The sequence below is a fragment of the Mobula hypostoma genome, chromosome 8 (genome assembly GCF_963921235.1).
Source record: "Mobula hypostoma chromosome 8, sMobHyp1.1, whole genome shotgun sequence".
Lineage (NCBI taxonomy): Eukaryota > Metazoa > Chordata > Chondrichthyes > Myliobatiformes > Myliobatidae > Mobula > Mobula hypostoma.
This window is the reverse complement of record NC_086104.1, coordinates 65,534,434-65,555,142: the sequence shown is the minus strand read 5'-3', so window position 1 is coordinate 65,555,142 and position 20,709 is coordinate 65,534,434. Positions and strand designations below refer to the sequence as shown.

General features: G+C 42.8%; 1 protein-coding gene across 2 annotated transcripts in view; it reads left to right on the top strand.

Moving 5' to 3' along the window:
• Window positions 1-20,709, top strand: part of tfb1m (transcription factor B1, mitochondrial) — a 56,229-nt gene that overhangs the window by 10,037 nt on the left and 25,483 nt on the right. For both annotated transcript variants that reach the window (XM_063056014.1, XM_063056015.1), the window contains 2 exons: window positions 3,779-3,930; window positions 4,449-4,557. In XM_063056014.1, coding sequence (XP_062912084.1) covers window positions 3,779-3,930; window positions 4,449-4,557 — 261 coding nt within the window. The remainder of the gene's footprint in view (window positions 1-3,778; window positions 3,931-4,448; window positions 4,558-20,709) is intronic.

Genomic DNA, 20,709 nt, shown 5'->3' with positions numbered 1-20,709 from the left:
GTCCACGAAGAGTCCAAAAAGTGCAACAAAGAGCGAGAGTTCACAACGTAACTGACAGGAGAAGAGTCTTTTGAAGGACTGGTCACCACACAACCAAAGACTTTGCAGGGGTTTACCACAGCGGGTGCCAAAAATCCACATTTGGATTGTGAAATGTCAGTCACCTTCGAAATGCACAGCGTTATCAACTACCCACTCCCTTTTGGGTTTGATCGAAGCTTGCACTTTTCACTCTCACAATGACTCTGCTCCAAACACAACGACTCTCCACCAAAGCGTCTCTTCCCCGGAGTTCAGACTCGTACATATGGCTATGAATTTCTGAACATGGTGCTATAGAATGCTAAGATATCATCCAGTACACTAATGCAAACTTTGGTTGTCTGTGGAAAAGAATGTTTGAAGATTCAGACTGAATGCCATCCCCGACCATATAACTTTCTGAAGTGCAGTGATCTCCCACCTTTCTGTATGTTTCAGGGTCAAGGACCTCTTACAGAAGTGCCTTGAAGAAGCAGCCTCAATGATTTCACAAAATCCTTCAAATCCACCAGTGGAATAGGTGAATTGGCATTGGTGCTCTTTCCCAGGTGATTGTCCTCAGATTTGAAGCTACGAGCATAAGCTCTGCCAGCTTCAATAGGTAGCCCATTCTGCCCACACGTCTGATACCTCTCTCCCAAAACAAGCACTGTTAGCTCTAATGTGGCAAGCATTCTAAAGAAGACTAAGAAACTGTTTTAATAACCTTCTCAAAGATGTCTTGGAAAAATATAAACAAAATATGAAAAATGGAATCCTTGAACTGATTCTGTTGAGATGGACAGAGAAGCATTTGGGCACTTCTTGAGTCTCTCTGGCAGGAGCACATGGAGTTTAAGTGCAGACTGTCGGATAATCCAATCAAATCTCTCTTTTGCCCTGTCCTTTTGATATTCAACATGATTCTCACTTCAGTTTATGCGCATTACTACATGGAAGTTAAAAATGTACTGCTGGTCACATTTTACAGTGGAGATCAGGAATTAAGTGATATGAATATTGATGCCTTGGAACATATTCATATTACAGAAGGGTAGGTGTTGCTGGTATTAAGGCATTATTACATGGACAAATCCTGGGGCTGGTCAGGTGTGTATCCTAAGACATTGTGGGAAGCTGGGTATGAAATTGCAGGACACTGGCCAGAGATATTTGTGTGAGGTTCCAGAATACTGCCTAATGCTATTAGTATTGGAAATTTTTTAATGCCATTTCAGTGGTTGGTAAGTTGATGGAGAAGATCCTGAGAGGCAGGATTTATGAACATTTGGAGAGGCATAATATGATTAGGAATAGTCAGCATGGCTTTGTCAAAGGCAGGTCATGCCTTATGAACCTGATTGAGTTTTTTGAGGATGTGACTAAACACATTGATGAAGGTAGATCAGTAGATGTAGTGTACATGGATTTCAGCAAGGCGTATTGATAAAAGTAAGGAGGCATGGGATCCAAGGGAACCTTGCTCTGTGAATCAGAATTGACTTGCTCACAGAAGACAGAGAGTGGTTATAGATGTGTCATATTCTGCATAGACTGGTGGTGTGCCTCAGGGATCTGTTCGTGATTTTTATAAATGATCTGGATAAGGAAATACAGAGATGGGTTAGTAAATTTGCTGATGATACAAAGGTTGAGGGTGTTGTGGATAGTGTGGAGGGCTATCAGAGGTTACAGCGGGACATCAGTAGGATGCAGAACTGGGCTGAGAAGTGGCAGATGGAGTTCAACCCAGATAAGTGTGAGGTGGTTCATTTTGGTAGGTCAAATATGATGGTAGAATATAGTATTAATGGTAAGACTCTTGGCAGTGTGGAAGATCAGAGGGATCTTGGGGTGCAAGTCCATAGGACATTCAAAGCCGCTGTGCATGTTGACTCTGTGGTTAAGAAGGCGTACGGTGCATTGGCCTTCATCATCCGCGGGATTGAGTTTAAGAGCCGAGAGGTAATGTTACAGCTATATAGGACCCTGGTCAGACCCCACTTGGAGTACTGTGCTCAGTTCTGGTCACCTCACTGCAGGAAGGATATGGAAACTACAGAAAGGGTGCAGAGGAGATTTACAAGGATGTTGCCTGTATTGGGGAGCATGCCAATGAGAATAGGTTGAGTGAACTTGGCCTTTTCTCGTTGGAGCGACGGAAGATGAGAGGTGACCTGATAGAGGTGTATAAGATGATGAGAGGCATTGATCGTGTGGATAGTCAGAGGCTTTTTCCCAGGGCTGAAATGGCTAACATGAGAGGGCACAGTTTTAAGGTGCTTGGAAGTAGGTATAGAGAAGATGTCAGGGGCAAGTTTTTTATGCAGAGGGTGGTGAGTGTGTGGAATGGGCTGCTGGCGATGGTGGTGGAGGCAGATACGATAGGGTCTTTTAAGAGACTCCTGGATAGGTACTTGGAGCTTAGAAAAATGGAGGGCTATAGCTAACTCTAGGTAATTTCTAAAATATGTACATGTTTGGCACAGCATTGTGGGCCGAGGGGCCTGTATTGTGCTGTAGGTTTTCTATGTTTCTATGTTCCTGTTTTCTTGGTCAGCAGGAATGAGCAACGCAGACTTGAAAGCTCAATTTTAATTACAAAACAGATGTTCATTATGAGGGGTATTAATTGTGTCTTGTGCTTGATCTTGTTTAGTAAGATGTTGTTTTCTGGGGGTGGAAAGTTGCTTCTTTGCTTTTTGGATCTAGATAGAAGTGAGCAAATTTTCTTCTGTGCTGTGTAATTTTTGTTTGGAGATGGGTAAATAAAGCTAACTTTCTCTAAATTGCATGTGTCACAAAGACCAAATCTTGAAGGAGTGGGTATTGTAGTTTACCTCATTAGTTAGATGTTTTCTCTCATCATGCAGTTGTGTTGTTTCTGGTAAGATGTTGGTTATGCAGCCTGATAATTGGGAATCTGGTGTTGCATGATACCAACTGTGTTTTATTATTTAAAGATTGACTTAGGAAAGGAATGGTACTGATAAAGGTGGAGGCTGAAGCAAAGTCTGATAAGGAAGAGAATTTTTAAAAATTGGATTAATGGTCAAAAAAATACAAAGTAAAAATTTAAATGTTTTACTCTTTGAGAGTTGAAATTTGGTCCATTAAAGATTGCAATTTTTGATTGGTATTTCTTTATTAATTATGTTTTGTTAGAATGTATTTGCAAAAGTAAGCATGAGCCTTAAGTGCTGAGTTTAATTTACGTATAGTATGTAGTTCTGTCAAATCTTTGAAAATAATGTGATGGAGGGGAAGAGTGAGAATAAACTGCTGCTTTCCTAAGTCTCATTGTGGAGCTTGCAACTTGCATAGAAGTTATTTTTCTTCTTTTCTACAAATTGATGTGTGTTGTATTAATAAGGTTAAGTAAATAGTGTTAAAGTTGCTGATATGTTGTGAGCAAATTCCGAAGCCAAAAAAAAACCTTCGGAGTATCAATAAATGAACCTCTGCATCTGCACAACTCTTTTCATTTAATGTCTTAGAATAGAAACATAACATCTAAAGTTGAGCTTGACCAGATAAAAAATAGTTTTCAAATTTGCTTATATGTATTTTCTTGTGTGATCTTGTGCTGATGTATTACACAGCTCAGCTATAAAAGATAATAAAAGATTGGACTGAATGACAATGTAAAAGTTACATCCATGCAAGTTTTACTTAATTAGTTGTTTAATAATATTCATATTATAACATGGGGATTAAATGAATATTATTTTGATCAACACCAAAATGTCCCTTTCAGATAAAATAGTTCGGCAAGCTGGCAATTTAAGGAACTCGTACGTCTGTGAAGTGGGCCCAGGACCAGGAGGCATCACTCGATCAATTCTCAATTCTGGTGTTGCAGAGCTGCTTGTGGTGGAGAAAGATACCAGATTTCTTCCTGGCTTAGAGGTAACATGCAACTTTTAAATGACTTGTAATAAAATGAATTAATATGAAAGAAGCAATGCTGTGTCGATGATATAGAAACTTCCAAATGAAACTTGATAAAACTATCAGCACAAATCCCTTCTAAGATTGAGTAGTTAACTCAGTGATAGCCAGTTTAAATAATAATGGAAATCCAAACTGGGAGGTGTTGCCTGAACCAGAAACAGATGGAATAAATAAGCAACTTAACAGTGCCCACCGGATATATTAGTATTTGCTAAAGTATTACTAACTTCGGATAAATATTAAGTCTTCTGACCAAGCTGATCCAACTATTAAATATATGGGCAATATTCTGATTCTTCCAGTATATTTACACAAAATTCTGTAGCTAACAACTAGGGAAAACAACGTGAATGTTAAATTGTGTTCAGGTGTGCAGTACTTTAGAAGGACTTCCTTCTCTTCCTGCTTACTTCAGGTTTTGCGATGTAAGTTATTTTGGAATAGATTGACAAAGGACCGTTTTGTTTCTGTAGTTGCTGGCTGAAGCAGCACCTGGGAAAATACGCATTGTGCATGGAGACATTCTGACCTATAAAATGGAAAGGGCTTTTCCAAAAGAATTACAAAATGAATGGGAAAATGGTAAGCTCTATATGGTAATGTGATGTTATATTGTTAACTTGACAATTATGTTATCAGTCCTGAGATTTGTACTTTAAATATTCTGAATGATGAAAGAATATTGGAGATGAATTCTGAATGCTAACTGGTGTCACTGGCTCAAAGCATGCCTTGCTGATTCTCAGCAATTGAGCTACAGTACTGTTTTTTCTGAGACTGGTTATTGACTTGTAGGTTAAGTAACTTCCTTTTCATATTCAGTTTCATCCTCAAATTTTTAAGTATGCTTTTAGTGCAATTTTTATTTTTTTAAATACAGCAATGATTTCAGATGTGTTTTCACAATATTTGTCAAGGAATCTTAAAGTATGAAAACAAAACACTTTAATTCCTGTGTTGTTATATTAGGTTACCCTATGCCAGATGTTGCAGATATGCACTCAGTTTTCTAATTACTATAAATCAATGAATCTGCTTCATTAAAAATATCTTGTCAAGATTAAAACAGATTTAAATGCATAAAATGACCTATTATGGAACACTTGTAAATCTAAAACTAATATAAATGGTGCCATTATAGGATCCAGTGATAAGAAAGTACAAAGGGCCTCAGTCCGAAACGTCAACTGTTTCCATAGATGCCTGGCCTGCTGAGTTCCTCCAGCATTTTGTATGTGTTGCTTGGGCTTACAGCATCTGCAGATTTTGTCTTGTATGTGAAATAGTGATCCTGGTTGCTTTTGGTTTTGCAAAACAGAAAGAGGACCCTGAGCAGTCTAACTCGCACTAAATCTAAACTTCTGATTTTCTTCCAATCACTCAAGATTGTTCATTGCTTAGGTTACCTTATGGAGCTATTATTCTATCGGATCACAAAATTGGAGGAGGTTGAAATGCATAATATTTCCATTTATGGCCCTTGTGGCTAAAGGGATCAGGGGGTATGGAGAGAAGGCAGGTACAGGGTTCTGAGTTGGATGATCAGCCATGATCATACTGAATGGCGGTGCAGGCTCGAAGGGCCGAATGGCCTACTCCTGCACCTATTTTCTATGTTTCTATTTATCATGTCAGTTTATAGGGAGTTGGGGCAGAATGAAGCTTAATTGTACATGCTGACAATCTGTTTGATTATAAGCAATCATTCTGGATGTAATAACTGTAACTTGTCAAAAGCCCAGTTTCATGACTGCATCACAGACTAGGGTCCCATTGTTTAATCTATTCTCCCAGGGGTGCACACATCTGAAACTCTGGTGGTAGTTAAACTGTTCCTTTTTTCGATTGTAATACTGTTGTTGATTTAATCTTCAAACATTGAAAGAAATCCTGTGTTTACATAAGTTGACTAATCAAGGATATCTTTGGTGAGGAATTTCTGAAGTACAATCATAGTTGTAATTCAGGGAAACTTCCGGCCAGAATGGAACCAAGTAGTCCTTACCAAATAACTGAAGTCCTAATATTCAGATATCATTTCAGCAACAGAGCGTTCCTTTGAAACGGTTCGTAAGCCGAAATGTCGTAAAGCGAAGAAGCAATTACCATTTATTTATATGGGAAAATTTTGTTGAGCGTTCGCAGACCCAAAAATAACCTACCAAATCATGCCAAATAACAGATAAAACCTAAAATAACAGTAACATATAGTAAAAGCAGGACTGATATGATAAATTCACAGCCTATATAAAGTAGAAATACTTTTCCACAATCATTACTGAACTGTTCTCGGTACGAAAATCTCACGCAAGCGCCGTCGGCAGAAAATCTCACGCAGGCGCTGTTGGCAAGAACGCTCTCTCCAGTAACCTTTAAGCTATGAAGCTGCCAAATCATACCAAATAACAGGTAAAAATACACAGCCCATATAAAGTAGAAATAATGTATGTACAGTGTAGTATCACTTACCAGAATTGGTTCAGCACTGAGCACACTGATGATGGTGTGTTAGGCTGAGTCGTTGCAGGTTGGGGTGGTGCAGTGGCCCCCACCCTCCAGGCTGCCGAGCGATACCTTGCCGCGAAGCTTGCAGGAATGCAGTGGTTGCCGGGAGGCACACAACACATCTTTAAGAAAAAAACCGAAACAAACATGCTAATTAATTAGGTGCCGCCCGACACGTAATTGTCGGCCCAGATTAGTGCTGATTTCCAATTGCGTCGTCTCTGATCTGGGCCAACGTGTCGGCGGCACCTAATTAATTAGCATGTTTATTTTGGCTTTTTCCTTAAAGATGTGCTGTGTGCCTCCCGGCTACTGTTGCATTCTCCGAGAATCAGTATCTGTCCGTGGCCTGGGGGTTGGGGTGCTGGGACACTGGGGTGTCATCTCATCGTCTGTTTCCATTAGAGCAGGCAGCTCATCTTCTTCTATCTCTGCCCACCTCGATGTCGAAGGTGGAGGTTCGTCGTCTGCTGTGGCTGATGTGGAAGGCTTGCTTGACTGCTGAGCCTCGCGCATTTTTCTATCACGCAGTTCTTTGTAAGGACTCAAACCGTCCTGCAAATATCTCCTAAACTGACGTACCCTTTCAAAATTAAAGTCGTACTTCATCATTACTCATTCGGTTTCGATTGTTATCCTTTTTTCTTCCAAACGCATCAGCTCTTCATCTGTCAGTTCTTGGTCATGGGATGCCAGAACCTCTTCAACATCAGCTTCCACAAGCCAAACTCACTTAGTCCTTACTTCGTTCACCACGATCGAAACGCTTAATTATGTCTAGTTTTATGCTAAGTGTAACGAGCTCTTTCAGGCTTTTCTGATACCTTAGAACTCATCTTGCAAATGGCTGCTCACAGGCTCGTGTTTAAGCAATGCCGGCGAGAATCCGGGGGAGAGCGGCTGCTCAGGGCGCATGCTGCCTTTTATCGAGCACTGATTTTTTCGCGCGCTGCTTTTTTTTCGTAACAGTGAAAACACCTGAAAGTGAAAACAGGGTACTAATGTAGGTCTTTCGTAACAGTGAGGTTTCATAAAGCGAACGTTCGAAAAGCGGGGGACATCTGTATTGCTAGAGAATCACCTACAGTGGATTCTTCCACATCTTTTATCCTAAATCTCTCCTTGGATTTCTCCCTAGTGCTCTACCATTTATGTTCAGTCTCTTTGTAGTTACAAATAATACCAAATTCCAAGAACATGCTCTCTGTACCAAGTTCTATCTCTCAGCCCTGTACTTGAACAAGCTTTGAAAATTAAATGAATAATGATAGATTCAGAATCAGATTTATTATCGGTGAAATGTGTTACTTTGCAGCAGCAGTACACTGCAATACATAAAGAATTACTATAAGTTATGATAAGAAATATATTTTAAAAAAATGTCAGGCAACAAGTAAGGTAGTGTTTCATGGTTTCATGGTCCATTCGGAAATCTAGTGGCAAAGGGAAGAAACTGATGAGCAGAGGGCATGTCGTGGATGGCAAGAGTCCTTAATGATGGATGCAGCTTTCTTGATGCTTTGCCTATTCAAGATGTTCTCCATGGGAAGGCTAGTGCCCGTGATGGAGCTGGCTAAGTTTACAACACCCTAGAGCTTTTCCCAATCCTGTGTGTTGGTGCTTCCATCCCAAACGGTGATGCAACCAAATAAAATGCTCTTCATTGTATATCTTTAGAAATTTTCTAGTCTTTGGTGACATATCAAATCTCCTCAAACTCCCAATGAAATATAGTTGCTGTTGTGCCTTCTTCATACTTGCATCAGTAAGTTACACCCAGGATAGATCTTCAGCAATGTTGACACACCAGAGCTTGAATCTGCTCACCCTTCCCACTGCTGACTCCTCCATGACGACTGATATGTGTTCTCTTGACTTCTCTTTCCTGCAGTGCACAGTTGGTTCCTTGCTCTTATTGACATTGAGTGCAAGATTGTTGTTGTGACACCACTCAAGCAGCTGATCTATCTCACTCCTGTGTGCCTCCTCGTCATCATCTGAGTTTCTGCAAACAACAGTTGTGTCATTGTTGAATTTATAGACGGTGTCTGAGTTGTCACTAGCCACACGGTCATAGGTGCAGAGAGAATAGAGTGGTGGGTTCAGCACACATCATTGAGTGCAGCAGCATTGATTGTCCGAAAGGAGGAGGTGACTGGTCCCTTGGTGCGGAAGTCAAGGATCCAGTTGGTATAGAGGCTCAAGTTTTGAAACTTGTTGATTAGTACTGAGGGGATCATCATCATTATCTGCTGTGTCATATGATGTGGGTGATCATGGTCTTCCATCTGTGTTTAATCTGAGGAGTTTTATTAAGCCCTCCAAAACTTTTGTCTGGCCATCCCTTGATGTAATGGATGATTGTCATGCACTGTTGACTGCAACTTCTTCCATCAATTTTTTCCCATCATTGCAAAATGTAAGAGCTTCTCTTTGCTCAGTACGTCCCAGAATTTCCAGCTGCCATTTCCGGATTGATGATATCAGCTCTCTTCTTATTCTGGCTTTTGGCTACACTTCTTCATTTGTTACTCTGTCTTTCTATGATATTTTCATCATTCTTCGCCAAAACCAGATTTCTACAGCTTCAAGTCTTCACTCATTTTGCTTTGATATTCTCCAACATTCGCTTCCATATGTTAGTGTGGAATAAATATAGTACTGCAACGCTCTTGAGTTTTGTACTCATAGAAATTATGTTATTCTTTAGTGCCTTGCTCAAACGTGCATCTAGCAGTTCCAGTCCTCCTCCTAATTTCAGCATTAACCCTGCTGTCAGGTGTTATTGTGCTCCCTAAGTATTTGAACTTCCATCTTTGTTTAATTATTTTGTTGCCCACTTTCAGTTTGCATTTCAGTATTTCTTTCTGCTTTGTGACAACCATAAATTCTAAGGAGATAATGGTGTTGACAGTCCAACCAAGTAAAATTAAGTAGATTAGAATGCGTGAGCTATTTAAAATTACAGTGCATTGTGTTATGTACCCCGTAACTGGGTTTCCAAACCAGCAGAAATGGAACACTCTTTGGAGTCTGGATTACTAGGAACTAATAACTAGGAACACAAAATTTTAAGATGGGAACCAGAGAATCGTATCAGAAACTGGGGGAATTGAGAGGAAGGGAGATGTCACGACCAGTAAGTCTGCAAGGAAGGACCGCCAGAAGCAAGATAATAGATACAATGGGATGGACAGGTGAAGTGTGTTTATTTTAATTCCTGAAGTATTAAGGTTAAGGGTGAAGATCAGTACGTGGAACTGTGATGTTATACCCATTACAGAGACTTTGTGGAAAGAGAAACAAGAGTGGATATTCAGTGTTTCAGTGTTGAGTGTAAGTGAGAGAGAGGCAGAAAAAAAGACACCAGTGCAACACTAATTTGTGATTTTAATCAGTTCCAATCAGAGCTTTACTCGGGACATAATGGAGGGCTCATCCTCTGGGTCCATATGTATAGAACTCAGAAATAAGAAAAATACATTCACTCTGATGGGATTATACTACACATCTCAATAGCCACCAGGACATAAGGAACAGGTATGCAGGCAGATTTGGGAAAGGTTTAAAACCAACAGGGTTATTGTAAGTGACTTCAGTTTCCTCAATATAGACTGGGACCTCCTTTGTGCAAGATGTTTAGACAGGGAAGAACTTTTGATACAAGAAACTCTCCTGGATTGTCCAATAACAGCAGGGGTCATACTGGAGCTGGTGTTGGATAATGAGTCTGGACTGCTGACTGGCTTTTAAGTGGGAGAAAATTTAGGGAATAGTGATCACAATTCCTTAAGTTTTAGGATGGATTTAGTGGGAGAATACTAAATGGGAGCAGGGCAGAACATGAACATATTAAGCATGAGAGATAATTGGGAACAGCAGTTTTTGGGCAAGACCACATCTAACTTAAGAGGCTGTTTAAGATTCAATATTCTTTATTGTCATTCTTCAGTACCCGAATGTAAAGGAGAACACATGGGTTATTGCTCTGGATCCGATGCAACATAAAAAACACAGTGTGGTCACATATACACAAGGTTAACTTATATACGTAGACTGATTACATGTACATGAAGAGACACTAGGTGCGGGAGTACCTGTACCTAAGGTGACTGGTAAAGCGACAAAGTGACTTTGCCAAGAGGAAATAGGTAGTAACAGGGCATATGTAAACTGTGTCAGTGTAGGTATGAGGTGTGGAGTGTAAATGTAAAGAGGCAGCATATGAGAGGATGAAGGGTGCTGAGGGGCTGTGGAGAAGAATGGCTGATATGTATGTAATGATGGTCGAGTTGGTTAGTAGGTGGAGAAGTTGATCAGCCTGATGGCTTTGGGCAGGGTTTCACAACCTGGGGTCCATGGCATGAAGAAGGTTGAGAACCCCTAGCTCAGGGAAAGTAACTGCTTTTGAGCCTCGTCGTCCTGGTGTGGATGAACAGAGCCACCTGCACAGACTACAGGACAGGTATGTTCCATTAAGAAGGAAGGGCAAAGATAGTAAGGCAAGGGAAGCTTGGAGTTTGAAAGGGGCAGTGAAATTAGTAAGAAGAGGGAAGATTATGTAAGGTTTAGAAAGTTAAGATCAAATGGAGCCTCGGAGGATTATAAAGAACCTAGAAAGGAATTCGGAGAGCCAGACGGGGCCATGAAAAGTCGTTGGGTAGGATGATGAGAGTACCAAGGCATTCTATACATACATCAAGAGCAAGAGGGTAACTAGGGAGAGGGAAGGGCCACTTGAGGTGGGGAAGGATATAGGTGAGATCCTAAATGAGTACCTTGCAGCGTTATTTACCGAGGACAATGATGTGGAGGATAGTGAGATCAGTGCAGACTGTGTAAAGAAGCTGTGTGGCATGCTTGCTTTAGTCAAGGCACTGAGTTCAAGAATTGGGAAGTAATGTTGCAGCTTTATAAAACTTTGGTTGAGCTTCATTTGATGTATTGCATTCAATTCTGGTCTCCCCATTATAGGAAGGATCTGGAGGCTTTAGAGAGGACTCAGAATAGTTATCAAACAGTTGCCTGGATTAGAGTGCATGTGCTATAAGGAGAAGTTAGCCCTGATTTAACTCTAGCCTAATCACAGAACAATTTATAATGACAATTAACCTACTAACCATATAACCATATAACAATTACAGCACGGAAACAGGCCATCTCGGCCCTTCTAGTCCGTGCCGAACTCTTACCCTGTCCTAGTCCCACCGACCTGCACTCAGCCCATAACCCTCCATTCCTTTCCTGTCCATATATCTATCCAATTTAACTTTGCATGACAACATAGAACCTGCCTCAACCACTTCTGCTGGAAGCTCATTCCACACAGCTACCACTCTCTGAGTAAAGAAGTTCCCCCTCATGTTACCCCTAAACTTTTGTCCTCTAATTCTCAACCCATGTCCTCTTGTTTGAATCTTCCCCACTCTCAATGGAAAAAATCTAACCACGTCAACGCTATCAATCCCCCTCATAATTTTAAACACCTCTATCAAGTCCCCCCTCAACCTTCTACGCTCCAAAGAATAAAGACCTAACTTGTTCAACCTTTCTCTGTAACTTAGGAGATGAAACCCAGGCAACATTTTAGTAAACCTCCTCTGTACTCTCTCAATTTTATTGACATCTTTCCTATAATTCGGTGACCAGAACTGTACACAATACTCCTTATTTGGTCTTACCAATGCCTTATACAAATTCAGCATTACATCCCAACTCCTATGCTCAATGCTCTGATTAATAAAGGCCAGCAAACCAAACGCTTTCTTCACCACCCTATCCACATGAGATTCCACCTTCAGGGAACTATGCACCATTATTCCTAGATCCCTCTGTTCTAAAGCATTCTTTAATGCCCTACCATTTACCATGTATGCCCTATTTTGATTAGTCCTACCAAAATGTAGCACCTCACATGTTTCAGCATTAAACTCCATTTGCCATCTTTAGCCCACTCTTCTAACTGTCCTAAATCTCTCTGCAAGCTTTGAAAACCTACCTCATCATCCAGAACACCACCTATCTTAATATCATCTGCATACTTACTAATCCAATTTACCACTCCATCATCCAGATCATTAATATATATTACAAACAACATTGGACCCAGTACACTATCCCTGACGCACACCGCTACACACCGTCCTCCAATCTGACACACAGTTATCCACCACTACTCTCTGGCGTCTCCCATCTAGCCACTGCTGAATCCATTTTATTACTTCCATATTAATGCCTAATGATTGAACCTTCCTAACTAACCTTCCGTGTGGAACCTTGTCAAAGGCCTTACTGAAGTCCATATAGACAACATCCACCGTTTTACCCTCATCAACTTTCTTAGTAACCTCATCAAAAAATTCAATAAGATTTGTCAAACATGACCATCCACGCACAAATCCATGATGACTGTTCCTAATCAGACCCTGTCTATCCAGAAAATTATATATACCATCTCGTAAGAATACTTTCCATCAATTTACCCACCACTGACGTCAAACTCACAGGCCGATAATTACCGGGTTTACTCTTAGAACCCTTTTTAAACAATGGAACATATTTAAATGTTTTATTAAAATTAAAACAATTTAAACATCATTCCATGGGAAAGATGTATAGATTCCTAACAGATGATGTCGGAATTGAACTTTGAGCTTCGATGCCCCAATCTGTAAGAGTGTCATGCTATCTGCTACACTACACTGCTGTAGGGCCCTGGCCTCTATCGTATTTACCGTGGAGGTAAATAAGATAGTGGCTTTTATAAGGCACTTAGAGATGTGAATGTACAGAGACTGCAAGAGGACCAGGGCTGGGAAATTCAGGCATTGGCAGCGTCGGTGCGAGAGCAAGGAGTGCTCGAGGTCGACGGATAACTGGAGATCGGAGGATCAGCCGTTGTAGGTCGGCCGAGGAAGATCGGGACTACCTGGGCATTACCTGAGGAGGAAAGTAAAACTGCGCAGGCACGGGTGACGTCAGTGGCGAGCGCAGAGTTTAAAAAGAAGTCCACTTTCAGGTGCAGGCAGCATCGGTGCGGGCAGCGGAGTGCGCGGGAGCAGAGTGCTGGGCTTTGGCTCAGTGGGCTTCGGCATAAGGGGGTCTTCAGTGAGAGGTAATCAGTGAGCCTGAGTACGTGCTTGCTGAGGAAAAAAGGTAAGGTCACTAAGTACTTTTTCATTTATTCTGATTAATCTGGGATCAGGTAATGGGGGAGATAGTTAGAGCAGTGGTGTGCTCCGTATGCAGTATGTGGGAGGTCATGGTCAACGCAGTTGTCCCTGATGACCACACCTGCAGAAGGTGCATCCAGCTGCAGCTCCTATCAGAGCGAGTTAGGGAATTGGAGCTGGAGCTGGATGAACTACGGATCATTCAGGAGGCAGAGACAGAGATAGATAAGAGTTATCGGAAATAGTCACACCGAAAAGATGGGAGGTAGGCAACTGGGTGACTGTCAGGAGATGGAGGGGGAGCAGGCAGAGAGAGCAGAGCACCCCTGTGGCCATTCCCATCAACAATAAGTATACCGTTTTGGATACTGTTGGTGGGGATGACCTACCAGGAACAAGTTGCAGTGGTCCTGTCTCTGGCACTGAGGTTGGATCCTCGACTCAGAAGGGGAGGAGGGAAGAGAGGACAGTGGTAGTGATAGGGGATTCTATAGTCAGGGAGGCAGATAGGAGATTTTGTGGGGAAGATTGGGAGTCTCGGATGGTATGTTGCCTCCCTGGTGTCGGGGTCCAGGACATGTCAGATTGGGTGCAGGTTATTCTCGAGAGGGAGGGCAAGAATCCAGATGTTGTGGTCCATGTAGGGACCAACGACGTGGGTAGGAAGAGTGAGGGGGTCCTGTGTAGTGAGTTCAGGGAGTTAGGTGCGAAGCTGAAGGGCAGGACCTCCAGGGTAACAATCTCAGGATTGCTATCTGCGCCACGTGCGAGTGAGGCGAGGAACAGAAGGATTATACAGATCAATACGTGGCTGAGAGGATGGTGCAGGAGGGAGGGCTTCAGGTTTTTAGATAATTGGGCTTTGATCCAGGGAAGGTGGGATCTGTTCCGACGGGACGGTTTACACCTGAACTGGAGGGGTACTAACATGCTTGCAGGAAAGTTTGCTAGTGCTGCTTGGTGGGGGGGGGGGTTTGATCTAAATTTGCAGGGGGCAGGGATCCAGAATGTGAGAGAGGATAGCGAGATGAAGTATAAAGGACAGGCGGGGAGTACACGGTTCTGGAATATTAAGTGTGAAGTAGAGAAAGGTGAGGCGGAACGAGTGATAAGGAGGATACATGAGCAGAGGGATGGTCTGATGGAGCATGGAGTTAAATGTGCAGAAAGAGTAAGTAAATTTAAGAAGGACAACAAAATTCAAGGGGCGTATAGCCCAGTGACAGTTCGGGGAGCTGGGTTATGCACAATAGGCAGCGATTTAAACTGAGAGAGGAGAAATGGGTTAAAAATTCTATATCTGAATGCACGAAGTGTCAGAAATAAGGCAGATGAGCTTGAAGCTCAGGTGCGAATGGGTAACTATGATGTTGTTGGGATAACGGAGACATGGCTGCAGGGGGATCAGACCTGGGAATTGAATGTACAAGGGTATACGTGCTATCGAAGGGACAGAAAGGTGGGCAGAGGTGGGTGGGGTGGCCCTGTTGGTGAGGAATGAGATTCAGTCCCTTGCAAGGGGGGACATAGAATCAGGAGAAGTAGAATCAGTGTGGATAGAACTGAGGAACAGTAAGGGCAAAAAGACCCTAATAGGTGTTATCTACAGGCCCCCAAACAGTAGCATGGATATCGGGTGCAAGTTGAATAGGGAGTTAACAATGGCATGTGGCAAAGGAAATGTCGCAGTAGTTATGGGGGATTTCAACATGCAACTGGGAAAATCAGGTTGGTACTGGACCCCAGGATAGGGAGTTTGTAGAGTGCCTACGGAATGCATTTTTGGAGCAGCTTGTACGAGAGCCGACAAGGGATAAGGCTATTCTGGATTTAGTATTGTGCAATGAACAGGATTTGATAAGTGATCTTGAAGTAAATGAGCCATTAGGAGGTAGTGACCATAATATGATAAGTTTTTATCTGCAAGTTGAGAGGGATTAGGGTAGATCAGAAGTGTCAGTATTGCAGTTGAACAAAGGAGACTATGGAGCCATGAGGGAGGAGCTGGCCAAAGTTGACTGGTCGGATATCCTAGCAGAAAAGACAGTGGAACAGCAATGGCAGGTATTCTTGGGAATAATGCACAAGGTGCAAAATCACTTCATCTCCCGGAGAAGGAAGGATTCAAAGGGGGGAAAGTGGCCACAGTGGTTGACAAAGGAAGTTAGAGATAGCATAGCATTAAAAAAGAAGTGTAACAGAGCTAAGGTGAGTGGGAAATTTTTAAGGAGCAACAGAACTTAACTAAAAAGGCAATACGGGGAGAAAAAATGAGGTATGACCGCAAGCTAGCTAGGAATATAAAGGAGGATAGCAAAAGTTTGTTTAGGTATGTGAAGAAAAGGAAGATAGTTAAGAACAATGTTGGGCCCTTGAAGAATGAATTGGGAGAAATTGTTAGGGGAAACAGAGAAATGGCAGACGAATTTAATAAGTACTTTGGATCTGTCTTCATTAGGGAAGACACAAGCAATCTCCCAGATTTATGGATGGGCCAAGGACATAGGGTAACAGAGGAACTGAAACAGATTGACATTAGGAAGGAAACAGTGATGAGTAGACTGATGGGACTGAAGGCTAACAAATCCCTAGGTCCAGATGGTCTGCATCCTAGGGTACTAAAGGAGGTGGCTCTGGAAATTGCGGATCCGTTGGTGATCATTTTCCAATGTTCCTTAGATTCAGGATCAGTTCCTGAGGATTGGCGAATGGCTAATGTTATCCCACTTTTTAAGAAAGGAGAGAGGGAGAAAACAGAGAACTATCGCCCTGTTAGCCTAACATCAGCAGTGGGGAAGATGCTAGAGTCCATTATTAAAGATGAAATAGCGGCATATCTTGATAGCAGTGATAGGATTGGGCCGAGCCAGCATGGATTTACCAAGGGCAAATCATGCTTGACTAATCCATTGGAGTTTTTCGAGGATGTAACCAGGAAGATAGACGCGGGAGATCCAGTGGATGTGGTGTACCTTGACTTTCAGAAGGCATTCGATAAGGTACCATATAGGAGATTGGTGGGTAAAATCAGAGCTCATGGCATTGGGGGGAGGATATTGACATGGATAGAAAACTGGTTGGCAGATAGAAAGCAAAGGGTAGCAGTGAATGGGTGTTTCTCGGAATGGCAGGTGGTGACTAGTGGGGTGCCACAGGACTCGGTATTGGGACCACAGCTGTTTACGATTTACGTCAGTGATTTAGAGGAAGGCATTGTGAATAACATCAGCAAGTTTGCTGACAATACTAAGCTGGGTGGCAGTGTGACGTGATGAGGAGGTTAGGAGAATTCAAGGTGACTTGGATAGGCTGGGTGAGTGGGCAGAAACTTGGCAGATGGCGTTTAATGTGAATAAGTGTGAGGTTATTCACTTTGGGAGCAAGACCAGGAAGGCAGATTATTATCTGAACGGTGTGGAGTTAGGTAAGGGAGAAATACAAAGAGATCTAGGAGTATTTGTTCATCAGTCTCTGAAGGTGAATGAGCAAGTGCAGCAGGCAGTGGAGAAGGGTAATGGAATGTTGGCCTTTATTACAAAGGGAATGGAGTACAAGAGCAAGGAAATGCTTTTGCATTTGTACAGGGCCCTAGTGAGACCGCACCTGGAGTATTGTGTGCAGTTTTGGTCTCCAGGGTTAAGGAAGGACATCCTGGCTGTGGAGGAGGTGCAGCGTAGATTCACTAGGTTAATTTCTGGGATGTCCGGACTGTCTTACGCAGAGAGGTTAGAGAGACTGGGCTTGTACATGCTGGAATTAAGGAGATTGAGGGGGGATCTGATTGAGACATATAAGATTATTAAGGGATTGGACAAGATAGAGGCAGGAAATATGTTCCAGATGCTGGGAGAGTCCAGTACCAGAGGGCATGTTTTAAGAATAAGGGGTAGGTCATTTAGGACAGAGTTGAGGAGGAACTTCTTCTCCCAGAGAGTTGTGGAGGTGTGGAACGCGCTGCCTCAGAAGGCAGTGGAGGCCAATTCTCTGGATGCTTTCAAGAAGGAGCTAGATAGGTTATCTTATGGATAGGGGAATCAAAGGTTATGGGGACAAGGCAGGAACCGAGTATTGATGGTAGATGATCAGCCATGATCTCAGAATGGCGGTGCAGGCTCGAAGGGCCGAATGGTCTACTTCTGCACCTATTGTCTATTGTCTGTTGAAATGAATACGTCCTATCGAAAGGACAGACAGGTGGGCAGAGGGGGTGGTGTGGCTCTATTGGTGAGGAATGAAATTCAGTCCCTTGCGAGGGGCAACATAGAATCAGGAGATGTAGAGTCAGTATGGATAGAACTGAGAAATTGTAAGGGCAAAAAGACCCTAATGGGAGTTATCTACAGGCCCCCAAACAGTAGCCTGGTTATAGGGTGCAAGTTGAATCAAGAGTTAAAATTGGCATGTGGCAAAAGTAATGCTACGGTTGTTATGGGGAATTTCAACATACAGGTAGACTGGGAAAGTCAGGATGGTACTGGACCCTAAGAAAGGGAGTTTGTGGAGTGCCTCCAAGATGGATTCTTAGAGCAGCTTGTACTGGAGCCTACCAGGGAGAAGGCAATTCTGGATTTAGTGTTGGGTAATGAACTGGATTTGATAAGGGAACTCAAGGTAAAGGAGCCATTAGGAGGTAGTGACCATGATATGGTAAGTTTTAAACTACAGTTTGAGAGGGAGAAGGGTAAATCAGAAGTGTCAGTATTGCAGTTGAACAAAAGGGACTGTGGAGCCATGAGGGAGGAGCTGGCCAAAGTTGACTGGAAAGATGCCCTAGCAGGGATGACAGTGGAACAACAATGGCAGGTATTTCTGGGAGTAATACAGAAGGTGCAGGATCAGTTCATTCCAAAGAGGAGAAAGATTCTAAGGGGAGTAAGGAGTGACCATGGCTGACAAGGGAAGTCAAGGACAGTATAAAAATAAAAGAGAAGTATAACATAGCAAAGATGAGCAGGAAGCCAGAGGATTGGGAAACTTTTAAAGAGCAACAGAGGATAACTAAAAAAGCAATACGGAGAGAAAAGATGAGATACGAAGGTAAGCTAGCCAAGAATATAAAGGAGGATAGTAAAAGCTTCTTTAGGTATGTGAAGAGGAAAAAATTAGTTAAGACCAAAGTTGGGCCCTTGAAGACATAAAAGGGTGAATTTATTATGGGGAACAAGGAAATGGCAGACGAGTTGAACAGGTACTTTGGATCTGTCTTCATTAGGGAAGACACAAACAATCTCCCAGTTGTAATAGTAGCTGGAGGACCTAGGGTAACAGAGGAACTGAAGGAGATTCACATTAGGCAGAAAATGGTGTTGGATAGACTGATGGAACTGAAGGCTGATAAATCCCCAGGGCCTGATGGTCTGCACCCCAGTGTACTTACGGAGGTGGCTCTAGAAATCGTGGATGCATTTGGTAATCATTTTCCAATGTTCTATAGATTGAGGATCAGTTCCTGAGGACTGGAGGGTAGCTAATGTTATTCCACTTTTTAAGAAAGGAGGGAGAGAGAAAACAGAATTATAGACCAGTTAGCCTGACATTAGTGGTGGGGAAGATGCTGGAGTCAATTATAAAAGATGAATTAGCGGCACATTTGGATAGCAGTAACAGGATCGGTCCGAGTCAGCGTGGATCTGCAAAGGGGAAGTCATGCTTGACTAATCTTCTGGAATTTTTTGAGGATGTAACTATGAAAATGGACGAGGGAGAGCCAGTGGATGTAGTGTACCTGGACTTTCAGAAAGCCTTTGATAACTTCACACATAGGAGATTAGTGGGCAAAATTAGAGCACATGGTATTGGGGGTAGGTACTGACATGGATAGAAAATTGGTTGGCAGACAGGAAACAAAGAGTAGGGATTAATGGGTCCCTTTCAGAATGGCAGACAATGACTAGTGGGGTACCACAAGGCTCGGTGCTGGGACCACAGCTATTTACAATACAGGTGTCCCCCGCTTTTCGAACGTTCGCTTTATGAAACCTCACTGTTACGAAAGACCTACATTAGTACCCTGTTTTCGCTTTCAGAAGGTGTTTTCACTGTTACGAAGAAAGGCAGCGTGCGATAAAAAATCAGTGCGCGATAAAAGGCAGCGCGCGTCCCGAGCAGCCACTCTCCCCTGGATTCGGAACGGCATTGCTTAAGCACGTGCCTGTGAGCAGCTGTTAGCAAGATGAGTTCTGAGGTATTGGAAAAGCCTAAAAGAGCTCGTAAGGGTGTTACACTTAGCATAAAACTAGCCATAATTACACGTTTTGATCGTGGTGAACAAAGCAAGGACAAAGTGAGTTTGGCTTGTGGAAGCTGACGAAGATGATGTTGAAGAGGTTTTGGCATCCCATGACCAAGAACTGATAGATGAAGAGTTGATGCAATTGGAAGAGGAAAGGATAACAATCGAAACCGAATGCAGTAGCGAACTGAATGTGAAGGTACTGCGTGAGATTTTCACTGCAATGATAAAGTACGACTTTAATTTTGAAAGGGTACGTAGGCTTAGGGGATATTTGCAGGATGGTTTGAGTCCTTACAAACAACTGTATGATAGAAAAATGCACGAGGCTCAGCAGTCAAGCAAGCCTTCCACATCAGCCACAGCAGACGACGAACCTCGATCTTCGACATCGAGGTGGGCAGTCATAGGAGAAGATGAGCTGCCTGCCCTGATCGATGATGAGATGACACCCCTGTGTCCCACCACCCAAACACCCGGGCCCTGGACAGATACTGTACCGATTCGTGGAGAATGCAGCAGTAACCGGGAGGCACACAGCACATCTTTAAGAAAAAAGCCGAAATAAACAAGCTAATTAATTAGGTGCCGCTGACATGTAATTGTCGGCCCAGATCAGTGCCGATTTCCGATTGCATCGCCTCTGATCTGGGCCGACAATTATGTGTCGGCGGCACCTAATTAATTAGCATGTTTATTTCAGCTTTTTTCTTAAAGATGTGCTGTGTGCCTCCCGGCTACTGCTGCGCTCTTCGCGGCAATGTATCGGGTCGACGGCCCAGAGGGTGGAGGCCACTGCACCACCCAACCTGCAACGACTCAACC